Source organism: Copidosoma floridanum, unplaced genomic scaffold (genome assembly GCF_036245765.1).
Source record: "Copidosoma floridanum isolate Cflo_tuat_1 unplaced genomic scaffold, Cflo_Japanese_pri ptg000002l, whole genome shotgun sequence".
NCBI lineage: Eukaryota > Metazoa > Arthropoda > Insecta > Hymenoptera > Encyrtidae > Copidosoma > Copidosoma floridanum.
Window position 1 is genome coordinate 1,208,601 of NW_028321879.1, and position 27,083 is coordinate 1,235,683.

At 34.7% G+C, this 27,083-nt stretch overlaps 1 protein-coding gene across 1 annotated transcript; it reads left to right on the forward strand.

Moving 5' to 3' along the window:
* Positions 1–22,041: 22,041 nt before the first annotated feature.
* LOC149375954 (uncharacterized) lies at positions 22,042–23,981 on the forward strand. The gene is made up of 4 exons (XM_089595076.1): positions 22,042–22,078; positions 22,141–22,310; positions 22,449–22,565; positions 22,614–23,981. The coding sequence occupies exons 1-4, from the start codon at positions 22,042–22,044 to the stop codon at positions 23,979–23,981; spliced, it is 1,692 nt and encodes a 563-aa protein (XP_089451202.1).
* The last annotated feature ends 3,102 nt before the right edge of the window (positions 23,982–27,083 follow it).

The window sequence follows — 27,083 nt, forward strand, 5'->3', positions numbered from 1 at the left end:
AGGAAGACATGCTGTGAGTCAATTGGTGATGACAAAAGGGTAGCCACAAATCTGATTTTGTCGATGTGCAACATTTTTGATTCGTTTCCTTTATAAAGTTTGACGTTGTGTGAGCCATTATCCGGACCTATGATTTTGTATGGCTCTACATATTGCGTATCGAATTTGTTTAGTAAAAATACTGTTTTTTCCACTCTAAAATGTCGGGAATTAATTTTTCTACCGTAAAAGTATTTGGTGCGTAGTTTCAAATATGCCAAATTCATGGCTGCTATGGTCAATATTTCTTGCAATTTTTTTGATAAGTTTTTAATGGATTTATTTGTGTTTGTAACTTGTAAGTGTGATGCTTGGCTCGTTGGGATTCGTGCTCTTCTGCCAAATACTAGTTGCGAGTTGTGTGAGGTGTTGCTTCGCTTCTTCGTGCTGGTAAGACGAACTTTCCTAATGGCGTACTTGTTGCTTGTACTTTGGTATTTATGAAACTTCTGTCTAGGGAGAATCCTGCTATTTTGTCCAACTTAGTTGAGATTCTAATTTCTCTTCCTCTTGCGTTGCTTACGTCCGAGTTGAAGGACAGTTTTATGGACCTCTTGTGTTTTTTAAATGATTTCCTGCATCCATATGCGATATTAGGTTTCCCATCAATGTCCATGCTGTTGTAATTTGCTGAAAAAGAATCTAGATCCGATTCCTGTGAGCTGACTTCACCAACTTTTATTTTTTCATAGTCTCCTTTATTATTCAGTACTTTTTTTGCCGGAACTGATAACATTCTTGCTGGTGGGCTGCTCTCAAGACAGATTCCCTCTTCCTCCTGCTTTTCTGCTAGCGCATAAAGGTCCTTTTTCGGCGATTCTGGATGAATTACACCTTCTGCGATTACTCTGGGTTCGTGGAGAGGGCGTCTACGTAATTATTCTTTCCCCGTCTATATATAACATCAAATTCATATCTTAGTAGCTGTGCCTTTAGCCGATTCAATCTTAAATCAACCTTCTTGGTTGTGTGGAAGTGTTTCGGTGGTTCGTGATCTTTTGTCACCGTGAACCGACGCCCGTATCAATAAGGGTGAAATTTTTCTTTCACAAAATTAACAGCCAGAAGCTCCTTGTCGTAAATGGGGTATCTAAATTCAGCGCCTTTAAGGGTGCGTGAATCTTACTCTTAGGGGCGATTGTTGCTGATATTACCTTGACTAAGTAAAGCGCCTAATGAGTATTCTGACGCATTTGTTGTTACAATAAACGGTTTTTCAGGGTTTGGAGCTGCTAGCACTGGCTTTTTGCACAATTCTTGTTTAAGTTTGTCGAAGGTTTCCTGTTTGACTCGAGTCCACTTAAACTCTGTATTTTTCTTGAGCAGCTCAGTTAGGGGCTGAGAAATTTTTGCATAATGTTTTATAAATTTGTGGTAATATCTGAATAGTCCTAAAAATTATTTTATTTTCTTTGCATTTACTGGTGTTGGGTAGTCCTTAACTGCTTTAACCTTATTTTACTCCATTTTTAATGTGCCGTTACCTACAATTTGTCTTAGTACTTTGGCCTCTTTCTTTAAAAACTGGCGTTTCTTTGGTTCGATTGAACGGTTAGCGTCAGACAAACGTTTTAACAATCTTTTCAATCGTGTACCATGCTTTTCTAAGGTCGCGGTGTACACTATTATATCGTCAAGGTATACCTCCAGCTCGTAGCCTTTTAATCCAGCTAGGGCTAGTTTCATGGCTGTCAGGAACGTGTGAGGAGCTCCGCAGCAGCCAATTGTCATGCGTTTGTATTGATTATGGCCGCCCAACCCTAAAAACGCCGTTTTATGTGCACCTCTCTCATCGATCTCAACTTCGAAAAATCCTTCTCTTAAGTCTACTACCATGATGTATCTGGTGGAAGCTAGATGATCATGTATATCAACTTGTGGCAGTGAGTAATTAGTGCCCACCGTGGCCTCGTTCAATTGCCTTATATCTGATACTACTCACCAGTGCTTCTTGCCATCAGGCCCCTGTTTCTTTGGTACCATCCACATATTGGAGTTGTACGGTGATTTTGAAGGTTCAATGATACCTTATTCGAACAACTTTTTCACTTCTATTTGCATTTAGTCTTTTCTTCCTGGGGGGTACCTTAGTTCATCGCCCAAACTGGAGTTTCCACGTTTGTAATGGTACTGTGTTTAAGTACATTCGTTATCGGTAACGGTTCGTTTTCTAAGCCAAACACATACGGACTGTGGTGAACTAGTTTTTTAACGCGCACTTTTTCTTCTTTATCACACCTATCTGTGTCTACTACCACCATAATTTTATTTAATCCTAATTTTTTTTTATCAGTTCTTATTGCCCTTATCTTGACGTGGGTGCTATTGTCACTTGCCTTCTTGCCTACTCATTTTTGTTTGGCTTCATTGTCCCCATAGGCTATTGCGCACCCATAACTTTGAGTGGTTTTTTAATTCAAGAACTCCATCTCAAGTACTCTTATTTTGACTGTAGAGTCAGAGAGTCAGTGGTGTTAAAGCATACATCATACGTCTTATCACTGTCACGCTTTACTATGAAATTTCCAAAATAAGTACCTTTCCCTTAATTATGTCTTGAAACCTATCCTACGTTATCCTTACTTTTTTGTGTGCTTATTATAACGTGTAGTATTTGTTTAAGGCAGGCGGAAATTTCAAAATGTTCAACTTCTTCTATTGGGAACCTAGTCCTATTGAGATACACACAACTGTCTTTTGCGCTAATCTCTCCTTTCTGCCTATCTAATATGTCCCAGCTTATGATTTTATCTCTGCTTATAGTAAATTCCGTGATGACGATATGCAGTTTGTACAGGAGGTTGTCAAGCATCATACAAGTGCTTTCCAAAGTTTTGCATGTGCCTTCTGTTACGCCATGTACATCTAGTTTTTCATTTGTGTTTATTTCTGACCCCGCGCTCAAACAGTCTTCAGACATCAGCCTATTACAAATCGTTTGTATCCTGTGCCCGCAATCTGTGACTGATTTCATGGAGTTTTGATGAACTCTTTTTATTTGAGATTGGAAGTTTTCGGCGGCCCCAGCGTTGTTACATTGCGTAGCGAGATCAGATAAAAGCTCCTTGACTGACTCGTAATATGCTATGCGTGGCCCAATTACGGCAGCCCCCCCCCCTGTTATTTTTGCAGCGAGTGCAAATAATATATCATTCTGGTTATCCAAAAAGCGTTGCACTATGCGTATGACCAAAGCGGTAAAAAGTAAAAGAGTCCCCAAGCTGCCGTAAAATATCGGTATGTCGTTAAGTTGATTGCTTAGGGACAGACCGTAAATATTAGTAGTTGCATTGATTAGTCTGACGTGTTGATTTCTTGCGCTATTATGTACCTCTGATGTTCTCTCCGTGTCTGTTACAAGCTGGCCGTTTCTCCGTATATTGTGTGAGTATGTTCCTGCATAGTGTAAATGTATACGTGGTTCAGCATGACAGTTGAGTCGTACGGCCGTCGGCACTGGCCGTGTGGGCATGATCGCTGGGCACGGGTGTGCATCAGCTGTGTAAGACGCTTAAGATAGAGGTGCACTCTCAACTGGTCTTATTGAATTAAGAGGGGTAACGCATATACGGTGCACATCAATGTGCTCGTTTAAGCGAAGTTGGGAACCACGGTCACCTGTATAAGCGTATCGGGCTATCAGTGATGTTATCGCTCTCTCATTGTTTCGAGAGAAAACGCAATGCTGATGATGTGTAACATTCTGATATTTCTTAGTTTCTGCCAACGTATTGGGGCGTGTTGGAGGAATGGGGTGTTGCATCGTATATGTGTTCTATTGTAAGCTTCTTCTGATTCCAACCGGAGCAGGAGTATTTTTCAGCAACTGTTAACTTCTCTGCTGCGTGGGAGAGAGAGTCGATATTCTCATCTTAGGTTGAGAAGCAAGTAGACGTTTTTGCACGCGCACATACTCTAGGTCATTCGACTTTGATCTTATCAGATTTTTTGACAACCCCATGTATGCTGTTTCCGTGGTTGTTGTATGTGCTCTAAATGCATCTTTTGCAATCGGGGGCTAAAATTTTGGGTAAAACTCGGCGTATAAGGTAGGATCAAATTTCTTCCTCTGTTATGCGATCTGCGAAAAATGTTGCTCAGATCTGTTGACTGTGGCATGATATGCTCCGTTCGTTTATGACGTAACAACGTAATAAGCATTCCACCACCGTGACGTCTTTTAATCTACGACTTCTTGTCACAACCTTTCCTATGTCCTGTATTTCTGCATCATATTGCCGTATCTCTTCCTCCCATTCCCTCTCGTTTGCCTCCGTGATCACGGCCACGTCAAATGTCACGAATTTCTCATCTGTGTTTAGTACGTCGATTGCCGGGGTATCGCGTTTATTTTTCGCGGTTGCACCCAAATTTTTTGCATTCTTAGAAAGCCACTTTTTTAGCGACATATTTTAATTTACTTTGATATATTATAGTAAATATGCACTGCTATATGCATCCGAATTATCTTTTATATTACGTTTCCTATCCCTTAATTAAGTGAATCATCTGATACTCTGGACTATAAATTCGAGTGTAAGCTACGTGCAGTGTGTAAATCCTATAATATCGAATTTTCTCATACAGTGGGGCAAATTATTAAATCTTGCACAATTAAATACACTTCATTTGATGCAGCTGATAATCCTAAAAGCATCAACACTATTTTCCAAATGGTTGGATATAAAAGTTGAGCGGGGTGGTTGATCGTCTTGTCCTTTGGAGTACTTCCTGCTGTCTCCACCAAGACGACGGAGCACCAAACCCTGGGGCGCTCGGCTAAAAAGCGCTGAGCTTGCGCTAAAAAGAGCAAGCCATGGGTGTAGACCGGCCACGACAGGCGACGTCCGTGACAATATATATATACATACGAGAGTCATATTCTCCTACTTGACTAGAGCAGTAGACAAGGAAGCTACCTTAAGGTAGTCTATCACCTACAGGCCTATCTACAATGCATTACCTGTTAGTGCATTTAAAATACACATGACACTTAAATGTAGAAAAGGGATATTTTTATGAGAGATATGAAAACAGTGTCGATCAGATCATCTTACATTTTCTATACAGACACACTCGCATATGGCTTTATATATGACATTTACGTATGCATCAGACAATTTGTATGACAATTGTTAAATGACTTACTACTTTGTATGTATACTGGTGAGCCCACAGTTTTAAAATTATATAAAATAACACAAATTGTAAATTTTTTAACGATATAATTCTCAGAATTTTCTCAGTTACTTAAGTAGCTCTTTTTGCCTGTATGCGAAACGTCCCATTGTAACCTGTGTTGAAATTTAAAACTTGCAACTTCGTTATCTCAAAAACCGTTGTGGTAGAAGTAATTTTTTTGAATTTATTCTGAAAAAAAAATATTTTGATCTATAACATACATTTTTTTCGAGGAAATCAAAGTTTAAACGTGGTGGATAATAGACTACCTTAAAATAATTTAAATTTACTTCTTATAGTTTCAGATATTTATAATTATTCATAAATATCTAAAAACGGGGTCTGACCTTAAAACGTATCCTAAAATTATTATTTTACTTTCACATGATGCTATCTTGTAAAAATAAAAAGTTTAAGTAGGGGAAAGCATCTTATGATAGGTATTGTATCATACAACAGCAAGAAACGAATAATTTTATATTGACTTGTTTGTAATTATTAATATAAAAACATATTTAAGGTGTATAATTGCATGAATGGTATATGTATCAGTGTGTCAGTGAATATGTTCAAGAGTGTATGTGAGTGTGTGTGTATGTGTGTGTAAATAAGTGTATGTGTTTCCGTCAAGTCAAGTAAATTGTGTAATGTGTAATCTGAAAAGATAAATGCTCGTAATCATCAGTACATACTCATCAAAATACTATTCTAATTTTTTTCAGTGTGTTCTTATATTCTATGTACGACTCTCTCGTTAGATACTCTTTGTACTTTTGGGGTGAATGCGAGTGGAACCACTCCAACTCTATTTCTCAACTCAATCACTCAACTGTGTTACCCTGTACTTATGTTCTTTATATATTTGATTCTTTTAAAAGCGATTATTTTATTAGTAATTTTTTTCCAGGACTCAGGTATTTTATGACACTTTGACCATTTTTGATTATTTACTGTCAATTTTTTAGTATTATATCTTATAATTGGAAAAAATAAGTATAAGAAAAATTTGACTTTATTTTTCTATCTACATCTTCTATAATGTATATCATTCATCAGATAATAATAATAATAATGCTTTACCTTTTATTTATCACATGGTTGAGGAGGACGTAGTTGTTTTATCTATTGTGACGTGGTAAACCAATGTCACAGTAGAAGTACATGTTTAGCAAACAAGAGGACAGATGGTACAATGCTTACTCACTCTACCTTGTGACCTTGTGATAGGCCTATGTACCTTCATATATCCCTACTATGGGCAGCACTGCCAACAATCGACCATACGCAACAGTTGATATGTGTGTGTACCAGCACATACATGAAGCTAAGGCACCGAGGCAGCACGAATCGGTGAGCCGTCAGGAGGAGCACTCTCACTCTTGGCTGCTTACCATCGTGACGTGTTTTTGGCGAGCGTTTTCTCGGGCGTGTGTGTGAAGAGCAGATTACGTTGTACCACACCGAGCAGCAGCTATATCTAGTTAACGTGCATTCTGTCAGGCGTGTATGTGAAGAGCATATTACGTCGTACCGTACCCGGCGGCAGCAGGAGATACAGCAATGACCAGTTTGTGCTGTTAAACTACCACGGGAGGCCTAGTCCTCAATATCCTATCCGTTACGCCCTAAGAATTGTGCCCAGTGGCAATTGCTGAACTTATACCCACAAAGCTTGAGGTTCACGTGATCTGATAGAGAGTCAGATATTCGGATGACATACATAGTTGTTAGAATCAAACAATGGTTACAATAAATATAAGATCTATTATTAGATGAGTTTAACTTTCTCTTGAGTTTATGTGTGTTACTCAAATAATATTTTACCTTATCCCTTTAGTTTCTTGATAAAATAACCACATGCCATGCCTTTGGACCTTCATTGAGCCCTAGCATTTACTTGCATATAGTTGAAATGATTTAGCAACCATTTTTTTTCAAGCATTTCAAGTTTTAAGATTGGTGAAATTTTCAATTAAACTTTCTTTTGATACGAAGAGAATGTATTACAGTTGTATTGTTTTATAACCGTGCGAGTTTTCTTATACGTAGGGACAGTCATGTGTATTTCTATTTTTTAGCGTAAGGGGCTGCATTGTTTATTCTTAACATTCAATGGAACTCCAGACTCTAATTTTTTTCTGTCATATTTTGTAATTCTCTTATTAGCCTGACATATTAATGTATTGATAAATTTGTCCCTGACATGTTTAATTCTTCGATATTGAATTATACGGGACACTAAACCAAATGGTGCATTTGGACGTAAGCTTTTACGTTCTATGAAGACAATGTAAAATACAATAATACATAAGATCATAACTGTGTGATCAATGGTTTTAGTCAAAAGTGCAATGCAGTAGTATAAAAGTTATATGGAGACCACCGATGTTCAATATTAGTACAAGTAACCGAACTATAGCAAAAATGTAAATAATTTTCTATAAACGAGAAAAATTTTTCATTTTTACGTGTTATTAGTAAAAAAGTATTTCAACAGTCTTATTAATATAAATAAGAGTCTTATTAATTTTTTAATTACTAATAAGTTTCATGATACGCTGTATAGCCTACATATACTCTGTGTAGCCAATCACATGTTTTGCCATGATATAATTTCAAAAAAAAAAAAGAATTAAAGAATAATAAGAAATTTAAATGATTATGGCTCTACGAAATTAATAAAAATCTTTTTTGTACCCAAGAATATACGTAAGGTAAGTGGGGCATAACATTTATGTAAAATTTTCAAATATTAATTTGAATGTTGTAGTAAACAATTGAGTGTGAAAACTTTTACTGAAAATCAGTTGTTTGTCAAAAACAAAAGCAGAGTGATTGGTAATTCTAGTTATTATAAGGCTCGTATACAACGCTCCCAGATTCTCGGAAATTTGCCGCATGCACACAGCGAAATTACTCTTTTCTTTTCCTAAGAAGTCGAAGTAGAGAGCTCTACCTACCAAAACTTTATTCTAACCCCCACCCATTTTCTACAGCTTCAATATGAATTCTTAGGTACCACAAGTACGAGCAGCGATAGTCGAGTGGACTACGTCTTTTGCTTCAGCTAAACGAAACAGGCTGACAATATAACATCGATGGTATCAATTTTCTTTCTTCTCATTTCTATATGTTCGTCTAGTTAATAAACTTAATATATACAACCATAATAAGTAACTCTAGAACCTATAAGCTAATGCTCATAAATGATTTTTTTGTATACATCACAAAAAGTATATGGAAAATTAATAATTGATCAAGTAAATTTTTACTTACTAAAATCCAAACAAAAGTTTGTTTTTTACTTTGTAAAAAAAGTAATTTTAAAAAAGTAAGCAAGTCATAAAATTAAAGTCTAAAAAAAATAAATAGGCATAAAACAATGTGTTTTGCGTATTAACAGTCTTTTCTTTTTAGTAACGATGGAAAAACAATTTTTGAATGCCCACCTTTATTGTGTTATGAAATCATTTTTTTGTCAACAATAAGAAATTTCATAAGCTACGGTTCTTTCTTGATATTGTTTGAGGATATTACTTTGGAGAAAAGAAGCAGTATCGATTTGTTAATTAAAAAATCACTTGATAAACAAAGATTAGGAAATTCACAGTTATTTCTGAAAATTCACGTAAAAACGTTCTTAAATTCCTGATTAGTACTCTACTCTTAACAAATTCTAGCCTCTTTATGTACGGCCGTTTTTGTGAACGCACGCTCTCCTACCCTCCCTTATTTTTTTGGGCTAGATATCCTTATATCAAAGGTGGACATATTGTAAACACATTTATTATGTAACTGTTTGTATGCGTATAAAAATAAAAATGAAAGAAAAAAAAAGCAAAACGTTAATTGAAAGCAAATGTGTAAAAAGCACCATCAAATCTATTAAACAATCTATAAGTTGAAGCAATCACTGCTAGCTCAAAACACCCAAAAGAACTGACCCTTATTTTCTGATTCAAAAGTTCTGTTTTAATGTAGACGTGTTTTTTTTTATTGGCAAAACTATCTTTATTAAATTTCTCCCCATATTTTTTCCATGTATCATTATCTTGAACGTTTTCAGCAAGAAAAAATACTTAAAAAAATTTTCGCAATCTATTTCGTAGGATACCAATGCTAGCTATTTAAAAAATTTTTTAAATTTGCCATTTATTTCTTATAAGTCACATTCTTATTGCAGTTCCTTTCAATGCATTATGTATTTTCGTTAGAGATTTTTCAAATCTTGGTAACAAATACAACCATTCATTTACGTGATATTGATTTTAGAAAATATCATTCTAAAAATAACATTTAACGTACCTATTGTATCATTTTTTCTAGAATGTCAACTTATTTATTTCTTCTGTGCTTTATTAGACAAATAATGTTCCAAAATGTTGACGTACTTTAAATCTTAAGCAGAATTGACTATGTCACTTATCTCAAACCGTTTTGTAAGCTCAGTTTTAATATTGTGTATTACTTCAAGTAAATAATGCGAGTACATAAAATGTACTTTTTTAGATACTTACCATTTTTAAAATTTCTGGTTACTATTCACGAGTGTTAACTCAGATTGGCATAATTTAGAGTAAAATACTTTATATGTCATTTAGTAGCTAAGTAACACATCGTGTCAATGGTGTGATAAATTACGAATCTAATAATCGTTTCGTAACATTTCAGCCATCATTTTTTTTTATATCTCTCCACCCCTTTCTCCATACTCCAGATAATAGAATGATTTTTATGTAGTTTACTAGTGCACCTCGTTTTGATGGTTTCTCGAATTTCTTCATACATTGCTAAAATTGTTGTCAAAGACTTTATTGATTTTTGCCACATAATTTTATTTTTTCAAACTAAAGGTAACATCATATAAGATCATGGGATATACGGGCCGTTTCATAGGTAACTTCAAACATTTAATTATAACTGATATTATTTTTTATGAACATAAGAAGTATACCATATCCATACGAAATTGCTAAATCAAGGGATTTTTTATTGAGTTAAAAAATCTCACACTAATTTTAATAACACCAAAGAAATAATTATCAGTACCTATACGTTACACTATCATGAGTTTCGTTCAAATCTCAAATAATATTAGTTTTTTCCCAACGTATATTTTTTATTAAATCGCTTTTTTTACTTGAGAGCTCAATCATATCCAAAATAAGTTCTTTGGTATCGTCTTTCGTTGAGTTTCTTTTTAAACCAAATGCCATATTAGACACTAAGTAGTGTTAAACATAGCCAAATCTACTGCAAGCCTGGAAAATAAAACTTTAATGACAAACATTTTGATTCTTATAGAGACATAGATTTTTTTGTACTTATTTTCTTTGTCACTACGTTATTCGTATCATACTATAAATACGAATTCAAAACTTTGTAGAAAACTTTAATCTTATATTAATAAAATATGCCATTGCCAGTTATAAATAATATCAAAAGGTTTATAAAAATAATTAATACATTGTCGCATAAAAATTCTCGCAGAATTTTAAAAACAAAGTCACAGATTAACAAACGATGGCAACACGGTGCGCACTTTTTTCAAGAAGACAGATAACGTAAGCACTATGAGAGGTATCTCGACGTATATTAACACACACTTATGATTGTCTATTTTACAAAAGTAGTTACAAAATGAAAGACATTCTTTGAAAGTAATTGTAATTATCATTATAGAATATTTTATTGGTCAAAAAAAAAATGTTTTAAATGATGGACTTATTTAAAAACATTGTTTCGTTCTCCAACTTATTTTAAGCAAACATTTACACTTAATGTTTAAGCTTATCCATAAACATTTTTCAAAGATACTTCATAAATAAATCCAACTTCATGAATATCAAACAACTTTTATTTTAAACTTTTGACAATATGACCAGAATAAAAGTTGATTCAAATTTATGTTAATTATTAAAATCTTATATTCTTTTAATTTCATATTCTTATGTTTTTTGATAGAAAGATTTATGAAAGATTTGTTACAGCAACCTAATTTTATTTTAACAGTAATATCTTTCAGAAAAGATATTGATCCATGAAATTTTAAAGATTACTATCCTTCGCACAAACATGCAAGTAAATTGCATAAGACGATGCTCGGTCTGCTTTCGCAGATTTACATCAATCTGCCCTAAGATTCGGGTGCAAGATGCTTGTACAAGAAGTGCACAAGACTTGCGTACAGTAACTTGCATTCATTTTTTCACTTTAACGCACTCGCAAGTGCATCAGACGTGCACAAGAAGTGCACAGAGATGCATGTGCACGACACTTGCGCAAGAGGTGCGGCTGACTTGCATAAAGTTGCTTGAATTAATTTTTTCATTTTAGTGCACTCGCAAAAGCATCAGACGTGAACAAGAAGTGCGCAGAGGCACGTTGACACAACGCTTGCGCAAGAAGTACATCAGACGTGTATTTGGATGCTTGTATCAATTTATTTTACTTTAATGCATTTGCAAGTGCATCAAACGTACACAAGAAGTGCACAGAGATGCATGTCGTTACGTGCAAAAGATAATTCATTGCAAAATTACATTGATAATATTTTATGGATGTGTTGAGTACTTTGAAAATTTATTTTCCAATTTTTATCAAGTAAAAATTTCATTTGCCAGCAATTTTTTTTCTATACTTCAATAATACACAAACTTCAACTAGGCTTTAAGATTTTTTAAAACAAATGGTTAGTATTTTTTGGCAAATAACCTTAACCGAGTATGCATGTAATCAATCAAATCTTGGAATTGTATTCGTCAATTGTAACAAATTAAAGGTTATTTTGTATTTTTAATATGCTAAGTAAATTATTCGGTTGTAAAAATAATCATTTACAGGACTTACAAATTTTTTTTTTTTGGGTTTCATAGAGTTTTGGAAATCTGTTCTTTGAAAAGGTTATCTTCAGTCTACAACATAGTTTTTTGTATTTGGCACGCAAAGCCACAATTATCGCAGATATAAGTAGAAAATTATTTTCCTGTATAAAAAAAGTTCCGTTCGTTTAAAAAAAAGTAACAATATTTCATTTGAACAGCAGATTTGACTTGTAAGTGCACCAAACTGGAAAAATTAATGCAAGTAAGTTTTTGCAATTCTGACGCATTTATTTCATAAGTCTCATGCATACGCATCCCTTTGCACTTCTTGTGCACGTTTGATGCACTTGTGAGTGCGTTCAAGTAAAAAAAAGTATTGTAAGTAACTTTATGCACGTCTTATCCACTTCTTGTGCAAGCATCATGCACATGCACCTTCGTGAACTTCTTGTGCACGTCTAATGCACTTGCCAGTGTATTCAAGTAACGTTAATTAATACAAATCTTGTGCACTTCTTGGGCAAGTGTCTTGCACCTGTACCTAGCAGCAGATTCATGTAATTCTGCGGAAGCAGACCAAGCCTCGTCTTATGCAATTTATTTACTAAACGAAACACTTTACGTAAGAATTGCATAAGAATTGCATTAACTGTGCTACCAGGGCAGCCTAAGCAATAGTCAGTGCGTACTTATGATACTACTTACCAACATCCCTTCAAGTACTATTAGTACATAGGTATCAAATATTGCAAAAATTCGTGATGATAATTGGCGGTTTTTTGGAATAGGCCTAAGACAAGAGAAATGAATTAAAAGTCTTAGGGCACTAAATGTTAAAAAATACAGCGGTTTTGTTAAAATGATTGTTAATAACATGATGGCTGTACAATATATAAATTAAATAATTTATACATTAAACAATATAATTTAAAATAAATCGTTAAGTTCCATGAGTATTATGAAATAATACATAAATCTTTCGATTCTGATGAAAGTGTGTTGATTTAACAACTGTTAATCAAAAAAAAGATTGTTGAAAAAATTAATATCATATAAATATGAGAGATAAAAACTTATGAGTAAAAAAAGTTAAAGAAAAAGAAAAAGAGTGCAACAGGTAAATAGCGAATAGGTAAATAAAAAAAATAAGTATCAGTTAAATTTTGGGTGAAACATTGAGTGTCAAAATTTCTTAGGATAATTTTCAGGTACACTATACATTAATCCAATTGAAATGAAATAAACGCATCCAACATATATTTTTCCATTACAGTTTTCATATTTTTTATGCAGCTCACCAAAAACACGTACTTAGCTAAGTAGGTGCTGCCAGGTATTATTCTTAAGATTCTAAAGTTATGTTTCCCGTTAACAAATATTATTAATTTTACTTTTCTTTTGAATTAGACACTTTAAAGTTATGAGAAATTTTATTTACATTCTTATTACCCCATGAATGCTGAATATAAAATTTTTTAATAATGTAATTGTTAATTAATACCTGGACCTTGCGAATTATTACAAAGAACATTTATTTATTGATTTCTTTGTACTTCGATCAAATCAATTAACTTTTTGTGCACGTATCAAAAAACGTAAGAAGTGTTTCAATATTTTTAAAATGTTTGTGCAATTGATAAGTGTTAATTTTGTATTTTTCAAATTTACTTACAACTTTTTTTTAAAAAGAGATTGCTGCCTTACACTTATTTACTTTTGAAAACAAACTAATAATCAAATCGATAATGTGTTCAACATTACGATGAAACTTTGGATATTATCAATAACTGGCAATGGCATATTTTATTAAAATGTGATAAAAGTTTGCTATAAAGATTTGAAATCGTTTTTATAGTATAATACGTATTACGTAGTAACAAAGAAAATACGTATAAAAAAGTCGATGTCTCTGTAAGAATGAAAATTTTTGTCATTAAAATTTTGTTTTTCAGACTAGCAGTGGATATAGACATGTTTAACAGAGTACTTATTGTTTTATATGGCAATTTGTTAAAAAAAATAAATAAATAAAGGAAAGACGAACCCAAAGAATCAAATCAATACATAATTAAGATCTCAATTTAAAAAAGCGGTTTAATAAAAAATATACGAAAATATACGTTAAGAAGTAACTAATATTGATTGAGATTTGGACAAAACTAATAATAGCGTGAAGTTCAAATACTGATAATTATTTCTTAAATATTAGTAAGGTTAGTGTGAAATTTTTTAATCCAATAAAAAATCCATTTATTTAGCAATTCAGTACAAATAAAGTAAAGTACTTATGTTCTTAAGAAGTAATATCAGTTATAGTTAAATGTTGTGAGTTACCTATAAAATGGCCCGTACATCGATTTTATATGATAATAGCTTAAGTATGAAAAAATGAGATTGGGTTATTGTTATTGACAAACAGCAATAAAATCATCGGTAACAACTTTACAATTTTAGCAAAGTATACAAAAATTTGAGAAACCATCAAAATAAGGTGCATTAGTAAATTACAGAAAGAGTATTCTACCATCTAGAGAATTAAAAAAGGAGTGAAGAGATATAAAAAGAGGTGGAAGCTGAAATACAACCAAACAAGTATTAGATGTGCTATTAGTAACTTTAAAACTTATCGATACAAGGTGTGATTTAACTACTGAATTATATATATAGCATGTTGTACTAAATAATGCCAATCTAATTGAGGATTTGTTAGTAGTGACCAGGAATCATAAAAATTATAATAATCTAGAATAGTACATTTTACGTTACCACATTACTTATCTTAATCAATATAGAATAATAAAACTGAGCTTACAAAATGGCTTAAATTAAATGACATAGATAATTTTGCTAAGGATTTGAAGTACGTTAACATTTTGGAACATTGTTTGTTTAATAAAACCCAAAAAAATGGATAAGAGGACTTTCTGGGAAAAATAATACAATTGGTAAATTAAATGGTATTTTAAGAACGATTTCTTCATCAATTAATATTACGTAAGAAAAAAATTATGTTTAGTACCAAGATTTGAAAAATCTCTAACGAAAACGTATAATACTTCTAAAGAAACTGAAATAAGTATGGGTCTTATTAAAAATAACTCGCAAATTTAATAAAAATTTTTAAAGTAGTTAGCATTGGTATGCTATGGAATTAATTGAGAAAACTTTTTGTAGTATTTCTTCTTGCTAAAAACATTTAAGATAATGATACATCTAAATTATATGAGGAGAAATTTAATGAAGATTTTTTTGTCAATAAAAAAAACACTTTTACATTCAAACAGAATTTTTGAACTAGAACGTAAGAGTAATGAACATTATACTGCCCATTTAGAAAACATAATAGTAGTCAAAAACACAGTAATGAAAAAAAGGAGAGCATTAGGAAATGCCTACTGATTTATTTACTAAAATAAACAAATCACAAGTACAATTCAGATTACGTACGAGGTCTGTCCAGAAAGTATCAGGCCTACCTCTTAAACTCTGTGCTGGCATTATTCTTAATCGCCTGGTGCATGGCGTCCTTCAAAGTAATTCCTATTTGATTGAACAACACAATTTCAACGAAATTTTCACTTTTTTAAACAGTCTTGGAACTTACTTTTAGGGATGGTCTTGAGTTCTTTAGTCGCATTATTCTCAACCGTCGTTTTGTCATCGAATCGCTGTCCTTTAAGTAGTTTTTTCAGTTACGGAAACAGCTGAAAGTCAGAGGGGGTTATGTTGGGGTTGTACGGAGGATGTAACAGTTATGCTATAATGTGTTTAGTCATTAATCGATGCACAAGATTCGATGAATACGCTGGCGCATATATCGTTATAACGGAGCCAGTCACTACTGGAAAAAAAGTTCGGACGTTTTCTCCTCACTGCTTTAAACAAACGCTCGAAAACCTTAACGTGACATTCATCACTGATTGTTTGACCTGTTGGTGCATATTTGTGGGGCTCAATACCTTCCTAATGTAAAACAAACAATCCACATTAACTTAATATTGCTTTGACTTTGCTGTAGCTGTTTTCTCTCTGCACTGAGCAATTTCGGTATGGTTTTTACACACACGCACGTCATTTACTACTAACACAAGTATGGCCTTCTTTGAAACGATTAAACCACTCTTTTATTCGTGTTTTGCATATACATTCACTTTCAAAAGCCTTTTGCATCATCTAAATAGCTTTAGAACTCGTTTTACCGAGCTGAAAGCAAAATTTAATGCAAATTCAGAGTTTTAGAGGTAGGTCCAATACTTTCCGGACAGATCTCGTATGTGATGGTGTTACGTCTGAACTTGTAAGTGAAGAATGGACCTTGTAGATTTATTCTACTAAGGAATAAATTTAATTTTTGTTCGTCAGGAACCAGCCATTGGCCCAAAGACCTTATTTGCTCTAACTTACTGTATACTATTCTTTTGAATCGTTGACTTGGTAGACTTGGAATTGTGGTGTTAGATTTTACCGAATGACTTGACTAGAGTGATTAATGTGTTATATGCTGAACTGACTTGACCTACAGCTTGAATTTCTATCTTCTGTAATGCAGCAGAGGCGTATTTCATTCGTATCTTAATCTCACGTCCTTGTGAAGGTATTTGTCATACGTTCTACTGCTTAGTTTTTCTTGTTATTTAATTGATTCATCAAAGCTAAAATAAAGTTTCTACCGAATCAATAACACTTCTTAATGGATATGACGAGTCATAGAACTCTTAAATTACCGTTCAAATGAAGTATTATTAAAAGTTTATTTTGAAATCTAAATTTGATGAAAAAAGATAAAGACAAATTGATTTAATTACGCGAGATGAAGTGGCCATGATTTCCAAACTATCATAAAAAATTGTTCATTAAACCTTAAGAGATTTATGTATTGATAACACACCTTTCCAAAACAAATTAGTTTTTATACGTGAAGATTTCTGTCAAGTATAATCAGTCATTAAAAATATTATTAGAATTGTTATGATTAATGGAACGATAAGATCACCATATTTGTATGGATTGTTAAAAATTTTTAAAAAACACACTTACATTCTGTCAATTAATAAAAGTTTTTTGAGTTTGTTGTTAAACATTAGTAACATAATAACCAAATTATTTAAGATTTCTAAAAGCTAAGTAACAACAGACAATTGCTTGGAAATATTTCGGAGAAATTTTAAATCAGATGTAAGTAATAAAAAATTATTTTCTCGTGATAAATAAGCCATGTGTTTAAATAATAAAGTCCTCAATAATACAAAAAAAATAGTCACTTATTATAGTATGGTCTAGGCCACATATAAAGGAGTCAATGCATCTGATAATGATGTTAATATTAATTTTCTAATGGAAGTCTTACATAACATTAGAGAAGGTCTTTTTTTACACGAATAAAATGTAAAAAAACGAGAAATCCTGATGTTGATACAAAATTTGAATACTATTAATGAACTTTGTAATGGGAAACGACTAAAAATAACAAAGTTATGTAGATTTAATATTAAAGTTAAAATTATTACGGGTAACAGAACTAAAGCTTTCATACTCCAAATCACATTATCTACTTTTAACAATCCTTCTTTACCTCTTGATTTAAATAGTTATCGGTTTCCCTTAGTAGTAGCATTTTCATTGATCGTAAATAAATCGCAAGGACAAATCCTTAACGAAACTGGTATTTACTATAATAAATCGTTATTCTTTTTGATAGATAACTATATGTAGCATTATTCAGATGCAATTGCCAAAATAATATAGTCATTCAGTTACAGTCAAATAATAAAGATATTATTAAGAAGATCGTTCTGGAAAAACTCGCACAGATAATAATTAAATATTTATTTAATTTAATGACAAACTTTATTTAAAGTAATTACATCTATGTAAGATCTTTTTTTTTTTGTAATAGCAGTAGAAAGTAGAGTAGGCTTATTTTTTTGGTACTAACAAGATAATATGAGCAAAGCAAATCTAGTAACCTTTTTTATGAGATAACTAACAATACTTTTAGCTTAAATATTACTTATCTTATCAAGGCAAATAAGAAAACCACTTCATAAAAGGGCTTTTTCATGATGACTTCAAAATAAAGTAGAAAAAACATTTAAATTGTACACTTAATTTATGATTTTTTTGTATGTACGTAAATAGTAAATTGAAACTGAAAACACACTTATTAAAATTTTAATTTTTTCACAGTTTACCTAGTATGCTTCTGATATTATATTCAAAATAGCTGTAGCTTAAAATGCAACGAACTTACAAGTATTCGAGTATGGGGGTTATAAAAAAACAGAGTAAAATTAAAAGAAAATAGTTATTGATAAGGTTTAAATATTCAATTTTTTGTAAAAGATAATCAATATAGTTACAAAATGTAATTAAAGAACATAGAAAAATTTCAATTCAAATTCAAGCAGTACCATATTACATACTATTAAAAAACCTAATAATGTTATTTGCAAAGTAAGATTGTTGGGAGGGGATAAGAAAATTGATCGACGCGTCAATGGTGGCAAAAATATTATATTTTAGGAACTTGAAATTTGTATAATAGGAATATTAAGGCCTGAATTCTAAGTACGGTTGAGTTTTTTTGACTAGATATTGAAGTTTGTCATCAATTTGATCTGTTACATGCCTACAAGTTGTAGATAAGGATGCAAGCGATTCATATAACTCTGTATTCAATAGAATTATTTGTAATAACAGCACTGTTAAAATAATTACGGATGTAGTAAAACGAAAAAAATAACACGCTGCGTTCTCTTTGACAAGTGCATGTCAGTATAAAGTCGTGCAGGCACCTTCATAATTGTATAAATTCTTGTGTATGAAATAATTATTAATAAATACATCCTCGTCAAATATGACCGTATACACTTTCTTTCTGGTTATCTGAAACTTTTATCAATGCTGTTAGGAAAAATTATCCTTTGACTTCAATTGAGGTGCGTGATTGCGACCTAAGAAAGTTTTAAAGTAAAACGAAGCTTTAGCTAAAATGCAACAAAATCTAGGTTTCTGAGCATGGGCTCACCAAATAAATATTAAGTAAGTCCTTGAAGAGTGACTGGAGAAAATAGAGAAGGAGCACTGAAATTTAAGAAAAATGATTTCTTACGTAGAATATAGAAGAAAATCGAATATTTAAGGAACAGTGAGGAATTTAATAATAAAGGGCTAAGGGGGAAAAAGATATCAAACAAATGACAACTAGGCAAAATACATACAACTACAAAAAAAATATCTCTTAATGCAGAAAACAGGGTGAGGAAGAAAAAATAATTTTAATATATTTATACTAGTGGGTACACTTTGCCCCATGCGCGGTCCGCGCGCCAACCCCATCATACTTTATCTTTGAATAAAAGTTGTGAAATTTAATATAACTACTTTATTTTTGGTTCTAAATTATTAGTTATTTTATTTTTTACTACAAGAAGTAATGAATATTGCATGTTAATCTTTCGTATTGCAATATACTATTTGAAGCATTATATTTATTGCAAAAGATACGATGATATTGCTCAAATCTCTATGTGTTGATCCGTATTCTTGATTTATGTTGAATTTAATACACCAAGCATGGGCTCAGAATGGATCCTGTACTGATGACTTTTTTCATTTAGGATAGTATTAGATACAAATATAAATACTTCACTTCAAGATTAGATAAAACTACTTCAATGTACATCGAATACAGTAAAGTATCATGGACAAAAGTTTCAATGTACAGTAACCTAATCATTTGTTTTTATTGTAATTAACTGAAACAAAGAATGATGGCTCATCTCTCGTGCTTTATGAATTAATTGTTAGAAATAAATAGGTGCCCATTAAATGCTTGTTTAAAGTTTTTTATTTTATGTATGAATAATAGTACATCCACGTGGTGGCACAATCACGCCAATAATACTCCTGAATGTCTCGCGCCAAAAATACTTGTATCTAGCATATTTTACCCATTATCATATGCAATTACCTAAATGGAAAGAACCTCAGTCATTCTGAATGGTTATAATACAGTGTGGTTCCATAGATTTTGTAAGGATTAGGGTGCTGCTACATAAAACAAGCAACCCACAATGCAGAACTACTCAAGCTCCAGAGAGTGAAAGACAAACACACGGAGGCAGGGTGAAAAATACTTATCTCACTCTCATAGGCTTAAGAGTTTCAATATTGTGAATCGCGTACTTCATGTTTCTAAAGTAAATGCAAAAGATCATCAGGATGCAATAAAAATAATTGGAAAACTCGGAAAACCTGAATAAATAATAACTGTTACATGTAACCTAGAATAGTAGAAAATAGCAAATTTTAAAAAATGTTTCTAAAGGTACCACTTTTAATGATACATTTGATATTGATATCAGACTATTTTATGGAAAACTATAATCTATATTACATGATATTAGGAAGCAAAACATTTTCAAAAAAGTTATTTCTTATGCTTATACAATTAAATATCAAACAAGAATATCACCTTATGTTAACATTAATGTTAGATTGCATTGATACCATAAATTAATTACTACTACACATATTGATGACTATATTCCGCCAGAAATTTCAATTGATTTATAAATAAAAAAATAAGTTATAAAACATATGCTTCATGAATTTTTCTACTAAAAAACAGTTCTTGTACGAATATGTATTTTCATTACTAATTATTATAGATAAGGAAAAAGCAAACATTGTATTATGGTTGTTTCTTTTGCTCATATACATATAAACAATGAGAACAAGAAAGAACAATCCTAGTAAACATTATATTCAAAGTTTTCTTATAGACGTCTTCTAGTCAGTGAATGTCTAACTAAAAGACGTCTTTGTGGAGTTACAAAATAAAAGACGTCTTTGTGGACTTACGAAATAAAAGACGTCTTTGAGATGTTGAACAATGTGTTCGTGTGAATAGCTTTTTTTCCCTTCATCCTTTTTTAGATAACTGTGCCTAGTTGCTCCTCTGTTCGAATTTTGGTCACTCTTTACTGAAGACGAGTTAAGATAGAGTTTGGGTAAACACAATTGAAAGATCCCAGGTGTTCCGTCAAGAGACAAAAATCAAACGGAGCGTTTGTATACGGTTCAACTCAAATGCACCTTTTCTCTCATGTCTTCTCTGCGCCCGCTTAAGCTCATCGCTGGTTGGCTCACGGTTGGCCAATGTACGAGCGGCAGTGGGTGGGGCGTCGAGACTTACGCGTATGCTTGTCGGCGCTCTCTCGCTCTATTGATTTTTGCACGCCTAACCGCACGCATCTCCATTGCTATCAACGCCTGCATTTTGCTGCCTTCTCGCTTCCAGGTCATCGTACACCAGGAGTCGACGGCTGTACCAGACGCTTACCACCAGAAGATCACGCCAACGCTAAGTCACCTCATCCTTTCATTATACTCGCTCTTATACGTTTAATCATTTAACCTCTCTCTGTATCTTTCCCACATTCTCTCCTAACATTCTACATATCTCCGCATACTTAACCCCTTTCCAGGTCTTCCTCTACTTCTCTCTCTCTTTTTCTCTGCTGATCTATTGCTCCTATACGTCTGACATTCTCTCTCTAACCCTTTCCTATTCAATATATATCTATATCTCTTTCAACTTTATACTATCTTCACCTTTGTTCTCAAGCTATTTTCTACTTGTTGCTATCTCCCCATTTCTTTACATTCTACATACTTAGTTTCATTTCATCCATTTTCTCATTCTTTCTCGCTCGTATACGCTCCACATTTTCATTCAACCCTTTCCCAGTGGCTGTACATTCCCTCTCTCTCTCTCTCTCTCTCAGATCTAATGTTTGTCGGGATGGTGTAGGGGTCCGGAGTTTTATTCGTATCGCTCAACTAAATGCCAGTTCTTTGCGTGAGCATCTTCCCGAAGTGCGCCTTCTTCTTAAGCAGAATAATAAAGACGTGCTGTCGATCTCAGAATCTTGGCTAATACCGCGCCACTGTTCATCGCTTTTCGAGTTGCCTGGTTACACTCTTGTGCGGAATGACAGGAGCCTCAGAACGAACAATGGGAGGCGTGAGTTTATGCAGGGTGGAGGTGTAGCTTGTTATATACGACATGATTTGTCCTTTCGGATTATAGCGACACCGCAAATAACGCGTCTGAATGAAACTGAGTACATGTTATTGGATTTACGGCCTGGAAAAGGGCGACGTATGCTCTTTGCGTCTGTGTACAGGCGTCCGGAGGGTGATGTTCTCACTGATTTTTTTGGCACAATCCATGCTAGCTCGGGTCGCTTCTCAGATATTGTAATAGCGGGTGACTTAAACTTCGATATACTGGGAGACGATTACTACGCGCGCCACCTGTGGCGGTTGATTCTTGAGAATTCGATATACCTTGCGCCTACAGGAGCAACGCACCATTGTCCGTCAGCCGATACTTAGATCGATGTGATAGTAACAAATTCAAGCGAAGTGGTGCGGTCTGTGGTGTCGTCTAATGCTCCATACATCAACGATCACGATTATTTGTACATAGATTACGCTTTAAGTGAGCCATCGGTGAGGGTTTTGCCACGGATTCGTGAGTTTTGACACTTCTCGGCTGAGGATTTCTCGGCTGCGGTATCGTCGGGGTTGGCAAGGGTCGATGTGAATGATGGTGTGGACGTGGACATATTACTTCGGCACTTCCAGGAGGTACTGAGGTCGTCTCTGGATATCCATGCGCCGCTGGTGGAGAGGAGGCAGCGTCGTATGCCGGCGCCCTGGTTTAATGCGAAATTGCGTGAGCGTTGTAGGGCGCGTGATCGTGTGTATAGGATTGCTCGCCACACCGGTGATCCTGGCTGTCTGCTGCGGTATCAGGGTCTGAGGTCGGCCCTAAAGCGAGACATAAGAAAGGCGCGAGAGGAGTATCTGCGTCGTGCCTTGGAGGGTGCACGGGAGCCATCCCAGCGATGGAGTATTCTCCGTAGATTTGGAATAGTTGGATGCTCGCAGCGATCACCATTGCATTTTATTTCACCCGTGGTGCTGTCCCGGCACTTCTCGGCGATGTCTTTTACTCACTTGCCTTGCACTGTGTGGGAGCTAGAGGGTACCTTGGGTGATGCCGGTGCCCGGCCTGACGGCTTCTTATTGGCTCCGGTGTTGTTTGTGGGCGTGTCTCAGGCGATGGCACATTGCATGGTTCGTTCACGGGGTAGAAGCTTGGATGGGCTGTCCCTCTCATATTTTCGTGGCTCTCTTGCCGCAATTGTGCTATTCCTCACCGGCCTTATCAATCGCTCGTTTGAATCTTGCAGGTATCCTGCACCATGGCGTCGGTCTGTGATCGTGCCACTCGCTAAGATTGCGCAACCCATTGGCCCTTCTGATGTGCATCCTGTCGCGAATATGGCACATTTTGCGAAGGTTCTGGACGTTCTTGTGTCGCGACAGGTGGTGGCTTACTTGGAGGGTCAGAGACTTCTTTCGCCCATGCAATCGCGTTTCCAGAGGGGCCATAGCACGCATTTAGCTCTACTTAAGTTGACGGAGTATGTTCGCGTTGGGATGGAGGCCGGAAAGGTCACGATTTTGGTGCTGTTTGATTTCAGGCGTGCATTCGACTCCGTCAGCCATGTGGTCCTGCTAAAGGCTATGAGCAGGATGAACTTCTCTCCGGACGCTATGAGGTGGTTCTACTCGTACTTGTCTGACCGACCGCAGGCCGTTGTTGGGCTGGATGGGGTGCAGACTGATTTTCTGCCGTGTACGTCGGGTGTGCCTCAGGGCTCTTCTTTCGGACCAATTTTGTTTTTAATTGTAATAGATTCTATTTTGGGGGTGCTGTCTCATAGTACGGGCATACTTCTTGCTGATGATTTGCAGGCGTATATGCAATGCAGGCCTTCAGAGATTGCTGGAGCTGTGGGCAGGTTCAATGAGAATATCGGGAGGGGTGTAGCCTGGGCATCTGAGTTTGGTCTTTAGCTCCACTTTGAAAAGATGCGTGCTATGCTTCTGACTACTTGTCAGAATTTAATGCGAATTGACGTTGACGCCATACCTCTTTTGCTGGCTGATGGGAAGGTGATTTCACTTGTTAGTTCGGTTAAGGACTTAGGGGTGACGTTGTCGAGTGACCTTTTATGGAATGTCCACGTTGCAGCAATATGCTCAAGGGTACATGGTGTGTTGTATTGTCTCCGGTATCGGGGTGGCACTCTGTCCTCCCGACTTAGAGCTGCTCTTGCTGTGAGTCTTATTGTTCCCCTTTTTGATTATGCCTGCTTAGTCTACATGGGTCTTTCAGGGTACCTGGCCACCAAGCTCAATCGTCTGTCTAATACTGTTGTTAGGTACATCTTTCAGTTGAGGAGGGATGCATCACTCTCTCAGTACTATAAAAGGCTAGGTTGGTTACGGCCAAGCTTTAGAATGGAGTACTTTCTTGCTGTGTTTGCCTATAAACTCTTGGCCTCGGGTGAGCCATCGTACTTGTTCGACTTACTCCCTCGATTTGTGGATGGACTCTGTTGTTCAGCGCGTCGTGATCCGCCGACATTTATGATTCCCACTGCATCGCTATCGTCATACGCATCAGCCTTCTCGCAGAGACTTATGCGGTTGTAGGATACTATTCCACTAAGTATTAGGCAGGTTGATTCGCTGAACGTCTTTAAGACGACTCTTTACCGTTTTTATTTAGAAAAACAGGGGGACTGACTGCTAAGCACGCTTATGTTTAAGATTGTAAGCTCTAAGTCATTATGGCAAGACTGAAAATATTTTGTTACGATTAATTATTACTTGTCTTTTTCAAATCTAGGGCATACTGTAAATGAAACTAAAATTAAGTGCGACCAAATGTAAATTAACGAATATATATATGTATATATGTATAGATTGCTATGTTAAATTGTCGCCGTTCAAACTAAATCAAAATCTGTAAAAATTCTGTAACTTTTGTTTAATTCTGTCGATAATATCAATATCAAAAAATCTTTGTTCTTCAAAAAATTGCCATTCGGGTGTAATGCCCTTGGCATGAATAAATTAGCTTTCAAATCAAATCAAAATCTCTCTCTTTCTTTCTTTTTCTCTCTCTCTACTTTTCTGTAGTCCGCCATTTTTGCTACTATCACCAGGGCATATTCTACATCCTCGCCAACCCAACCAACGTGCTATCGCTCTCTTCTCTCGCATAAGTTTGTTTGCATCATTAGTCCTGTATGCCTCTCGAAAGGGAATAGTTAACTCCTCGCCCGATCCATCGATCGCAGCACCAGCTGCGTCTGAATTGTCGCAAGGGGCAATTCTGCATTTACGGACGTCGGTCCGCTTTCACCAGCCTTGCACTGACTTGTGCGACCGAGCAGGGCCCGCCGGTTCGCAAGGGAATCCTATTCCTGCCTTTATTAATTCCTCGCATACTCACAAACCGGAAGTCGTTACCAGTAGGTCCTTCCGTACAATCATACACATCCGCATTTACGCACACAAGACCAGTCTGCATTTAAAACTTCGCATTTTCATATCTCATTAGTTAGCAATTTCATCAATTTGTATTTGTCTTCGTTTCTTAATAAATCTGGGTTTTTTATGCCGCTGGCTTTTTCCCATTAAATTGGTTTTTTTTATTTATTAACCTCTGTTCAATTTTAGGTAATCAACGCATCATAACCCCCTATTATCAATATTTAAATTCTCAACTTATTTTTTTATTATTTTTTTTTTATTATTATTTTTTTTTTATTTTTTTTTTTTATTTCCCTTTATTTATATTTAGCCCCCCCCCCTTTTTTTGTTCATTCTGCCCTAATCCCTTTTTAATTTGGACCAGACAATCTATGTTGGATCGGCTGTGCTCCCACACGACACCAGGAGAACTTTGCATTATAATCCAATACATATATTTTATAGTATTACTGTTCATAAAGAAGAAATTTTATAAGAAAGATGGAAAAAAAGTAGTAATTCTAATAATTATTTAGCATTTTCTACAAGCGTAAAATAATAAGAAAAGAAATTAAAAATCCATACCTGTATGAGTACAAAGAGACAGAGGGAGCGTGACAGCAAACGATCAATGCCTCTCTCTATCTCACTTATCCTTACAGGTACTACCAAAATGCATTTTTCATTTTTTTTCTTAACATTTTACGCTTATCGAAACAAAGTTTAAGAGATCTTATTAATAGAAAATGTTTTGCCCTACACGCTGGTATTTTTATTTTTTTTTTATTTAGCAAAACCATTACAAAATATAAGCAGAACAAACTTAAAAACACGTTTTTAATAGTATAAGATCATTTAAAAATAGTTATAATTATATTGTTTGAAATCAGCACGCTAACTTACATATTCTATAGAAAACACATAGCTATCGATCAATTTTAAAAATCAGAAGTTTCTTAGTTGGTATCCATAAGTAATATAAACAGAAATCAGATGAGATTGCTGCATGGCACAATCTACAAGGTCCCATACTACGAATCTGAAGGATGTGGATTCGATTATCGGAGTCAGTAAAACTTGAAAATCTTATTTAAACATGTATTACATATAAAATATAATGAATATGCGTACGTACGTTTATCCCATTTTTATAATACATATATGATATTTAGTTGAACATATACATTCGCTTTCATATAGCTATACATACAGAGCACGCGGTGGCTCAGTTGGCTAAGTCGTGGACTAGCATGTGGGAGATCGTTGTTCGATTCCCAGCTATTTCGACTTTTCGGGAAAGTACATCTATCATTTTTCACATGTGCTTTTTCACCACGCAATGCTCCTCAAGAAAAGTTTAGGCAACCTTCTCACAGTTAGAGTTGCCTAATTTCCCCCTACCCTCCTCCTGAAACAGGAAGGCCTCCCATTCCTTTCCTTGTTCCTTTCTCAAGTGCTAAGTTCCCATAGTAGTGTCCTTATTGTAAAGAAGCGGACGTAGAGCACTATATAAAAAAAGCTATACTTACAGGTACTATTTATGTAAAAGTTACAACGCAAGAGTGAATATACATGTATATATATACTAGTAGGACTCACGCCCCCCTGCGAGCTTCACGTGCCAACACCTCATCA